The 10,854-nt window shown below is 36.9% G+C and overlaps 1 protein-coding gene across 1 annotated transcript; it reads left to right on the forward strand.

The window, feature by feature from the left end:
* The first annotated feature begins 2,724 nt into the window (after positions 1-2,724).
* LOC141545236 (anionic trypsin-like) lies at positions 2,725-8,323 on the forward strand. Its single transcript, XM_074272274.1, has 5 exons — positions 2,725-2,783; positions 4,402-4,558; positions 5,601-5,854; positions 7,201-7,337; positions 8,162-8,323. The coding sequence occupies exons 1-5, from the start codon at positions 2,744-2,746 to the stop codon at positions 8,312-8,314; spliced, it is 741 nt and encodes a 246-aa protein (XP_074128375.1). The 5' UTR covers positions 2,725-2,743; the 3' UTR covers positions 8,315-8,323.
* Positions 8,324-10,854: the final 2,531 nt, after the last annotated feature.

The raw sequence follows: 10,854 nt of genomic DNA on the forward strand, positions 1-10,854 counted from the left end.
TCATTGGGAAAGACTTATTGTAGAAGGTAGGATTCTTAGCTGAGAATTAAGAAAAGCCAGAGGCAAACATGAGGAGTTGAAAGGTCCAGGCATGGATACAGCCAGGAATATGGAGATGGGTGCCTTGTCTGAAGAATAGCAAGGAGTTCAGCATTACAGGATAGCAGAGCAAGTGGAAGGAGGAGTAACATATGAGAATACTGGAGAGACAGGGGCAGGGCAGATTATAAAAGTCTTTGAAAGCCAAAGAAAAGATTCTATTTTTCATTCTGAAGGTGATAGAAAGCCACTAAAGTTTATTTAGCGGGAGGGAGGAGTGACAGTGAGATCTATGCTTTAGGAAGATTGATGGAACAGCTTACTGGGGAATGGACTGGATTGGTGAAAGTCTTGGGGACAGAAAGATTAATTAGAAGGCTTTTTCATTAGGCTACATAGGAAATGTCCCAAGGTAATGCCACTTTAGAGGAGAGAAGGGAGCATATACAAGCAATGTTATAAAGATAAAATTGACAGCACTTGGTAGTACTCTTAACACTAATAGTAACGTTAAGGAGAAGAGAAGGTTTGAGGCAAGATAGGGAAGGGAAAATAATCATCTCAGCTTTGGGTATATTAAAATTTTAACCATTTATAGTATATCCAATTCAACATGATCAATAGACAGTTGAAGATGTAAGACAAAAGGTCAGCAGAGAAGTTAGGATTGAATAGATTTTAGAATCATCAACACAGAGATAAATGACAATGGATGAGATCACCAAGTAAAATATGGTACAAAGAGATAATAAAAGGATCCAGGAGAAAGCCCTGAGGGACCTGTTTGGATTTGTATCAAATGAGACTGAAATAGAGTGATTAGACAGGTAAGAGAAGAATCAAGATAAAATAGGGATACAAAAACCTGGTGAGGAAAGAGTATCAGTCAGAAGAGTGGCCAAGAGGTATGAGTATTGAAAAAAAGTCATCAGATTTTATGAGATAGCATCGATAACTTTACAGAGAGTAGTTTCAGTTAAATAATAAGGCAGACCATAGAGAGTTAAGAACCTGGGAGGAAAAAAAAATGAAGACATCAAATGGAGATAGCCATCTCAGGGACTTGAATCTGACTTTCATCTTTTAGAGTGCCAAATAGATTCTTTGATTTGCAATCTGTCCTTTGGACTTAATAATTATAGAAAACAATTCTTGTGCAACTTCCTGAAATATATAGTTCATCCTTTTCATTCTGTAGAGATTCCATCGACTTCTAAATCACCTCTCTAAACCTCTTTTTTTTTTTTTGGTTCCAGCATTATTAGCAAAGTTTTCAATTCTTTTTTCCAGTCAAGTTGCTCTTTGATCTTAGTTTGCTACTTCTTTTACCATTTTTGATATTTTGACTTCCAGCTAAAACACATTTATTTCTTACTGATTTCATATTTTAAATTTTCCATAATCCTATCAATACTGTTAAATTCCATATTTTAAAAAAATTTCTCCCTTCCCTTAAAAAAATTTAAACAGATTTTCCTTCACAGATTCCAGATATTTGTTTCCTTATATAACTTTTCTGAGAATATTTGTCATCCATTTTGATGTATGTTGACTCATTAATGTGTTAGAATGACTCCAATTTTATTTATGGAATGATTGTGACTATTCAACCCTTTGGATATATTCCCTTTGGGATCTTTAAATTAATAATATTTAAATTGCAATTTTTTATTTGCTTACTCACATTTAATAATTCTTTTTATTTTTCTGAGAAGGCATCATCTTTTTGTGATCACTATCTTAATCACCCTAACCATTTTCTTCATTCTATCTTCATTATTGTGCAAATTATTGGGAAGGTGGAGCTATAGGTAACTCCATATTTCTGAAAGTTTTTCCCATGGTTTTCCAAAGATTATTTACAGCTTATTCAGTAATCAAATCAACCACTTCATCAAACATTCTGAAATGTAGTTTATTCTGATCTAGGTAGATAGATTCCTCTTTACCTTTTTTACCCTCATATTTTCATTCCCTGATAACTACTTTTGTTCTACTTTTCCCTGCCTAAATGATAGTGATGATGAAAATGGTAATAGTCTCCTTTTAAAAATTTTGATCATGATATTTCCTGGTTGGCACTCACCTGAAGTAAATAAGAGGGGGTAGGCAAGTTGAAACCAGCAAGAAGACCTGGTTTTGTTTTCTAAATCCCATTAGCATTGGAGTCCTCACAATCTTATGACTTAGGATTTGAGCTGGAAGGAGGGCCTTCTTCCTCAAAAGCAGATGATACTTCCCTATTGATTTCATTTTTTATTAGAGCCCCCCACCCCCAAACATGCTAGGCTAATCTATCTCTAAGTAGGTTTTTCAAAGTTTCAGGTAACTTTTAGTCCTTCTTCCTTCACCACATCATCATCATCAAGAACATTATTATCCTAAGCAAGTAGAATACGTCATTAAAACATTCCTGACTTCCTTCTATAGAGAACTTGCCTATTTTGCTTTATCATATCTCAGAAATCTTCATGGAAATCAAACATTCTGTCTGACTACAGAAATTTTATTATCTTCAAGTCATTTGTCTCTAAAAATAGGTAAATACACTAAAGCTGATATAAAATACAAGGAAAGGGAAAATTAACAGGTGTTATCTGTTAAGAAGAAAAGTGACCTCCCCAACTACACACACACACACACACACACACACAGAGGTATAAAGCTGGGAACTTTCATCAATGTCAAGCACACCTCTGTCAACATGAGGTTCCTACTTATCCTGTCCTTCATAGGAGCAGCTGGTGAGTTCCCCTCATGATTACTTCCCTCATTATTCCTTCAGAGTCACTTCTTATTTCTTTCTCTCATTATACCCTTCTGTTTCCAGCAACTCTGGTTTTCTGTTTCTTCCTTGTCTATTTGCATAGCTTTTCCCCCTTTCATTGATCCTCTCTTCATTTCCTATATGTCTTCATTCTCTTCTCATCATTTAATATTCAACCATGTCTGATATACGCCCACAAGACGTTTCCTCTAAACTCAGAGATATTCTAGATTCAGCCAGAACCCAGTTCTATAATTACATTTTCAATTTGATTATTTACACTTTGAAAATTAGCAAGAGCTACCAATTGGGCCTTCCTCTTCTGCTCATTAATTGTCTATACTTAAGAAAGTGATGGAGAAAATGTTAATAATGTAAGTTAAACTTAAGAATGTCATGCTTTCATAGAGATTCCTTTGTCACCAGTCCATTCCTTTCCAAATAAGACCACTAACTGCAGAAATCTCACCAAACCAGAATACGAATTAAAGCTTCCTATAAAATTGTCTTTTGTGAAAAGTCCTGGTGAGACATGGTTTCTAATAGAAAAAAAAAATAAGTGCCAGTGATGGCCCAGTACTAGAAGCAGAATAGTATTAGGAATCATCAAGCTCCAAATGACCTGGAACTGGTGAAGAAAACTGAGAGCGATTAAAAAAACAATTAAAGTGGGATTTCCTACATTTTGGAGAAAGGAATTTGCATGAAAAAAAGGAATCAGTGTCCAGGGTATATGGGAAGATTGAAGACTGGGAGAAGATACATTTATTTTGTATTTCATAGATATACTGATATTTTGTCTCTTCAGTAAAATGCAAGCTCCTTGAGGGTAGGGGCTATTTTATTTTTGGATTTTTATTTTCATAGACTTGCATAGAAGTAGAAATTTAATAAGTGCTTATTAATTGATAAATAATTTTTTAAAAAAGATTACTCTAACCTGGCTAGTCAATGTAAGGTTGGTAGTTTCTCTCTCTACTGTGTTCATCATCACAATTTGACGTTACCGGAGTTATTTTTCAGTCATGTGTTACACTCTCCAAGACCCCTTTGGAATTTTCTTGTCAAAGATACAGGAATGATTTACTAGTGAATTGATGACAATGTTAATAATGGCCATAATTGCAATCATCCTAGTATCAGGGAGACATAGAGTCTCAGATTCAAAAGAAACTTACATTTAAAAAAAATTTAAGAACCAAGAATTCATTGTACACAATAACAGCAGGAACATGTGATGATCCACTATGAAAGACTTTGTTCTTCTCAGTGGTTCAGTAATCCAAAGCAATCCCAATAGACTTGCAACATAAAATGACATATGCATCTAAAAAAAGGAACTATGGAAACTGAATGTAAATCAACACATGCTATATTCATTTCTTTTTTTTTTTCTTTTTCTTTTTTTATCTTTTCCATGGTTTTCCACTTTTTTGCTGATTTTTCTGCCCTAACATGATTCAAAAGCAATGTGTAATAAAAACAAAATAAATTTGATAAGAAAAGAAAAAAAATTTAAAAGGAATTTATGAAGATGAATCATAGAAATCATGTCCAGAGCTCAATTTGTGGTCTGTTTCTTTTTCCACCTGAAGTTGCTTTCTCCAATGATGATGACAAGATTGTTGGGGGCAAAACATGCCAGGAGGCATCTGTCCCTTACCAGGCATCCCTGAATGTTGGCTACCACTTCTGCGGAGGCTCTCTCATCAATGAACAGTGGGTGGTGTCTGCTGCTCACTGCTACCAATCGTAAGTGACAGAACATACTCAACTCCAGGTATAGAGCCTCTTATAAAGGTCAAGAGGAAAGCTGGGCAAGAGCTGAGAGTATCAGGAAAAATTCTCAGCAATGACATCTTCCTTTTTTTTTTTTTTTTTTGATAGTTCAGAAATGGGAGAGGAGTTAGTGGTGGGGAAGGAAAAAGGAAGATCTATATGCAAGTTTGCTAATTTCTCCACTTCCCCCTCTATGGGGAGGATCCCATAATGGATTAGCAAGAACCCTGGAGTTGAAGAAAAAGCATGGCTTCCCAAATTTATATGATAATGTTCTTTTCCACTTACCTTTATGGTTATAATAAAAATCATAAGAGTTTATGCACTAAATATGACCCAACCCTATATTTCCCCTGAAGTAGGAGTTAAGTTTTTGTCATTAGGTCTGCAAAACTATCCTCCACCCTCAAAGTAAGATAAATTTGGCAAATTTCCTTGACGGGATTGTAGTGTGGAGATGTCCACAGTATGACTGCATGACTACTCCTGTAAGTGATTAAGATCTAATGGAGAAAGAAGAAAGGACAGTTGAAGAATCTGAGGAAATAGAAAGCTTCCTTTCAATGGAAATTTGAATTGAGTCAGGGATTGAGATGGGATCAGAAGACTGTGAGCATGTTTTGTACTGGAGATGATAGAGTGATTAAAAAGTCCAGAGATGGCAACAATAAGAATCTGCACAGGATAAAGTGGCAAGTCACACGCAGGGAAAAGACTTGTAGCTATGAGTTGGGAGGAGGGCAGGAGTGACAGCTCAAGTATTGGGTGAAGGAATGGTCCAGTCCTGTGGTGGGTGCTTCTCTTGGGGTGGGAGTGGAGGAACCATACTATACACTGCCTTGACCAATACTAAATCCCAACTGCCCCAAGCTAGTCCCCATTCTGTCCCTAGGCCTCTAGAGTTGGTCAATGATTCATGACCTCGAGAATTGTAAGGAAACTGTGCACCCTGGGGTAAGAAGAAAATATCTTAGGGGATATTCCTGGTATTGAAGAAGATTCTACTTCCTTTCAGTCGCATCCAAGTGAGACTGGGAGAACACAACATTGAAGCCAAGGAAGGAAATGAACAGTTTATTGACTCAGAAAAGGTCATCCGCCACCCTGGCTACAACTATTGGACTCTGGATAATGATATCATGCTGATCAAGTTGAAAACTCCTGCCATCCTGAATGAGTATGTGAACACCATCTCCTTGCCCAAGGCCTGTGCCCCTGCAGGCACTGAGTGCCTTATCTCTGGTTGGGGCAATACTCTGAGCTCTGGTGGTGAGTAGCATTGTCCTGTCTCATATTCCTTCTCTTCCACTGGCACCCTAACCTTTGGTCAGCTTCTCCCTTGTTCCTGACTATCCTCAAAATACATAGTGAATCAACACCATTGCAGGGGAGGTAAGGAACAATTTCTGCAGCTGAGCCTCCAAGTTTATTCTGGGAAGCATTTCTTTCTTCTCCAACCAGTTTCCCTCTGGCTTCCAGAAGAAATGAAAAGATTTTCTGGCTCAGGGACTGAGAAACTCTCTTTTACATGGGAACTTCCATTGAGAACTTAGAAGTTTTCTTGTCTAACTACCTCATTTTATAGATGAGGAAATAGACCCAGAGAGAATGCCATTTATCCATGATTATATAGGCGTTAAGTAGTAGGGCCATTGAAACTCTACATTTTGAGTTCTTAACTATGATGCAGAGAACTACTGCCTTGTCCCTCTCAGGGCCCTGGAACTGAGAAAACAGCGATAATACAAGTACTCCTTTGTCAGGCAAAAAATAACTGAATTTATCACCTTCTTAATGAAAACAGTTAGAATAGAAAACTACTAATTTCCTCCTTCTGAGCATCTATTACTCAAGTAAGATGCTGCTTAGTTCTGCCTGTTCCCTCCCCTCTTTGCAATGTCCCAGGGTCTCTATCTCCGTACCACTGAATCCTAAGTGTCCTAGGATCCCTCCCCACATTGAGCTCTATATGTCCGTGTGTCTAGCCCCACATGAGGCCTTTCTTCCTGACTTATAAATTGCCTCATTCATGTCAACTACTTGCCCAAAGTACATTTTATGGGGGTCATTCTGGCTTCTAAATTCCTCATTGTGACTACAGAAATCCTGTGCTTCCTACCTGTGTATCCTTAAGGCAGGCTGATCAATGTGTTGTGTCTCAGTTTTATTACTTGTAAAATGACTGAACCTTCTTAAAACTTTATATGACTTACCAATCTATGAGCACCCAGTTCTTCCTCCAGGGAAGGAAGAAGATGTACTTTATTTACATTTATTTATGTTCATATATTCAGCATAGATGTCATAAGTGTCTGTTATGTGCAAAACACAATGCTGAGCACTGTGGGGGACACTTAGGTTTATATTCCAGCACTTATAATAATCTAGGTGAGGGACTGAAACAGGCATGTGAATATAATAGTGGGGAATATGTCAGCTGCCATTAAAGAAATATAAAGAAATATAGAAGTTTTATAAGTGGAAGACCTCCAAGCTATTGTTTCTTTCCCAAACTAAGATTTTCTCCCTATCCAGCTCTTAGGGTTATGAACTTGGCTTGTTTTTGTGTCTGATGCCCAATCTTTCTTTTCCATCTGCTCCCATGTTCTTTACAGTCAACTACCCTGACCTGCTTCAATGTTTGAATGCCCCTCTTCTGTCTGAGGCTGAATGCAAGGCCTCTTACCCCGGAGAGATCACTGACAGCATGGTCTGTGCCGGCTTCCTAGAGGGTGGCAAGGATTCCTGCCAGGTAAGGCCCTGTTTGTCTATGTCCCAGCTTCTTAAACTGTGAATTGTGATCCCATATAGGATGACATAACTGAATATGGTGATTACAAAATTGTGACTTATTATCAGTAAATAATACTATTTGACATACCTATATATTCAGGGCAGTGTAAAAATTTCTTGGGTGAAAAGGGGTAATACGTGGAAAGTTTAAGAAGTCCTGCTTTTGATGTGGAAACCAAAGGCATCTGTAAGAGAGCAGGACTTTGAAACCCTCTAAGCTTCTGTGAATAGAAAGAGTTCTATAATCCTGCTGAGGACTCTACTCTCTAGAGCAGGGGTTCGAATCCCCATGAAGGCTATAAAGAGATTTAAAAGCTTCATAAACTTAAATAGAAAAAATGTTCCTTTTTATTTTTATTTACCTCTTCCTGAAATTAAGTACTCTCTGCACTTTTGAATGTAGACAACAGATGTTATTCTGAGAAGGTCCTAAGGCTTCAATAGGTTTCAAAAGGAGTCCAGATACAAAATTAAGAACCTCTGCTGAAGAGCAACCCAAATCAGGGGTAATTGTGGACCGACATCAGAAACAGGCATTTTGACTCTTACATAATTGAAACTACAATGATGAAAAGATAATAAAGGTTAGGGAAGTAGCCCTAAAGCTCTAGAGAGATGGAACTGCTATTGGAAGGTAATATTGTAAGAAGACTTTGTACAACTAGTCTGTTGTTCTAGGGCAGCTATAAGTGTTCTTCCCATGATTCCAAGTTTATTATAAGGCTTAGACTTCAGCCTTTTCCTTTATTTCCCTCCTCATTCATTCTTGTTCTTCTTTTCCAGGGTGACTCAGGTGGTCCCGTGGCCTGTAATGGAGAGCTCCAGGGTATTGTCTCCTGGGGATATGGCTGTGCTCAGAAAGACAGGCCTGGGGTCTACACCAAGGTCTGCATGCTTGTGGACTGGATCCAGGAAACTATTGCTGCCAATAGCTAAATCCCTCCTTACTCCCCATCTCTTGTTCTGGATTGTTGACACCATATTAATAAAGTGATGTTCCTTGTGTTGCCTAAGTCTTGTGCTTTGGTGTCTGTGCTTGGCTTCCCCCAAATTGTCTCTTTGATCACATATCTGCTTCTGGGCAGTTATAGCACAAGACAATATGACCGAGGTGGTCTCTCCTTTCTTTCCTCCAGATTCAGATCAGCTATTTCTTAGGTCCTAAGGGAGTTCTAATATCAATATTGATCCTTGGTAATAAAAGCAAAGTAATTTTATTAATGAATTTATAAACATGTCAATACTAATCCTTAGGTATTGGGATATGAGCAACTAAGTGTTGCTGGGGATAGAGTGTCAGGCCCAGAGTCAGGAAGATACTGGGCAAGTTGCTTAACCCTGTTTGCCTCAGTTTTCTCATCTGTAAAATGAGCTTTAGAAGGAAATGGTGAACCATTCCAGTATCTTTGCCAAGAAAACTCCAAAAGGAATAATGAAGGATGTGATTAAAACTACTAAATAACAAAAGCTCCTGGGATATCAAGACTTTACAATCTCTACCAGATATCAGGTACCATGTAGGGGATAGCCAGTTTTGGATTGTGGGCAAGAACTGCAAAGGATCTGAGAAGCCATCAGACCTCATACTCTTTCCTATAATGACACTATCTAACAGCTTCTGACTAGCTGTAGTATCACTTGTTATTTGTGACCTTCTCTGTTATTACTGGGTTTGTTCTTCTGGATTTCCCTCTTTAACTGGCTTCCTTTGCTAGCACTGCCCGCTCTTTTGCCCTCCTTCCTTCCTGCCTCCATAATGCATAATGGCTAGTTATTGATATTGATTTTGATTAATACCATTTTGTGCCAGATTAAAACAACATAAAATAGTTGCCAAAATAAGGGGCCAAAAGAGCTTAGAAAAAATAAAAATTATCTGCCAAAATAAGGGGCCAAAAGAGCCATCAAACCATCAAACAATTGGGCTTTTTTGTCAGGTGGAGAGATATAGCACATTATAAAAGTTGCTGATCCTGAATGGCATTCCATCACAAGACAGCAAAATGTAATTGAGGAGAAAAGCAATTCTGCAGTGATGCAGATTGATAAGAGATAAATTCAGAGTTTGTCAGCTACTGACCCAAATGCATAATTTCTCAATTCAAGTCAATTTAATCTATTTACTTTTCATCTTTAGAAAGTCTTAGTAATGTTCTATCCATGAATTGAGGTATTCTTACTTATTTTCTTTTTTTAAATTAAATTTTTTTTAGGGGGTGAAGTAATTGGGGTTAAATGACTTGCTCAGGGTTATATAATTAGGAAGTATTAAGTGTCTGAGGCCAAATTTGAACTCAGGTCCTCCTAACTTTAGAGCTGGTGCTCTGTCCGCTGCATCATCTAACTGCCTAAATTACAAATATATATAAATATATATATATATATGTAAAATTTACATATAAATATATATATACACACATCTGAATAAATTCATATACACATGTGTACATTTATTTATTTATTTTTCCCAGAGAAGAGGATTGCACATATAGATCAAACCTAGCAAGAGGACCTGAATGTAGCCTTGACTCCAAGGGAGTGCTACCAATTTTTTTCTAATGATTGATATATTCAAAATATTGCTTATCTTAGATATTTATTGTTGAAAAAGGTTATTGCTTGAGTATAAAACAATAGTAGTCCTAATTACTGGAGTCACAAGAAACCAACCTGCCTGTGGTTCTGGACAGTGCTAATTTTCTTGAATACTACTAATTGTGCTATTTTATTGTTTAGATATCAGAATGGGTATCTGGAACTTGATCAGCCATCAAAGCTGATTAGCACCTTGAGCACACATGTGTTTATGTGTGTATGTGTGTTCATGCATACACTATTGTGTGTTTGTTATCAATTAATTTGTTATTAACAATGAGACCTCAATGTTGGAAAAATTACCCATGCATATGCTTTGTAAATAAGTAAATAAATGAATAAATAATTTTTAAAAAATCAAAACAATGAGACCCATATATGAACTAAAGTATTCATAGATTAAATGGAGCACACAAATAGATCGCAAATGGAGTAGGTTTCTTAGTGTTCTCTAATGATTTGTTCCTGTCAACAATAACAGAGGAAATACTGTATTTGAACATTAACAACTCAGTATTCCATGTATCTTGCCAAAAGGTAGACATGCATTTAAGAGAATGAAATTGGAAAGGAAAATGGGATCCATGTAGGTTTGGAGCAGTGCTGAGATATCATGGTAAAAGTAGAAAGAACCCTAGTTTCAGAATCAAGAATGGTAATTTGTATCCCAACTCTGCTTGTTAGCCTTGATATTCTGGGCAAGCCATTGAATATTCCTATGTCCAAACTATCACAACTGTAAGATAAAGATATTACATCATAAGTTTCTTATGAAGTTCAAACGAGATAATATGTTTAGAGGGTCTTGCAAATTTTAAAATATTATATATTATTTTCATTTGGTAGTTTCAATGGTGTCTAATTCTTTGTGATTCCATTTT

Source organism: Sminthopsis crassicaudata, chromosome 5 (assembly GCF_048593235.1).
Source record: "Sminthopsis crassicaudata isolate SCR6 chromosome 5, ASM4859323v1, whole genome shotgun sequence".
In the NCBI taxonomy this organism is placed as follows: domain Eukaryota; kingdom Metazoa; phylum Chordata; class Mammalia; order Dasyuromorphia; family Dasyuridae; genus Sminthopsis; species Sminthopsis crassicaudata.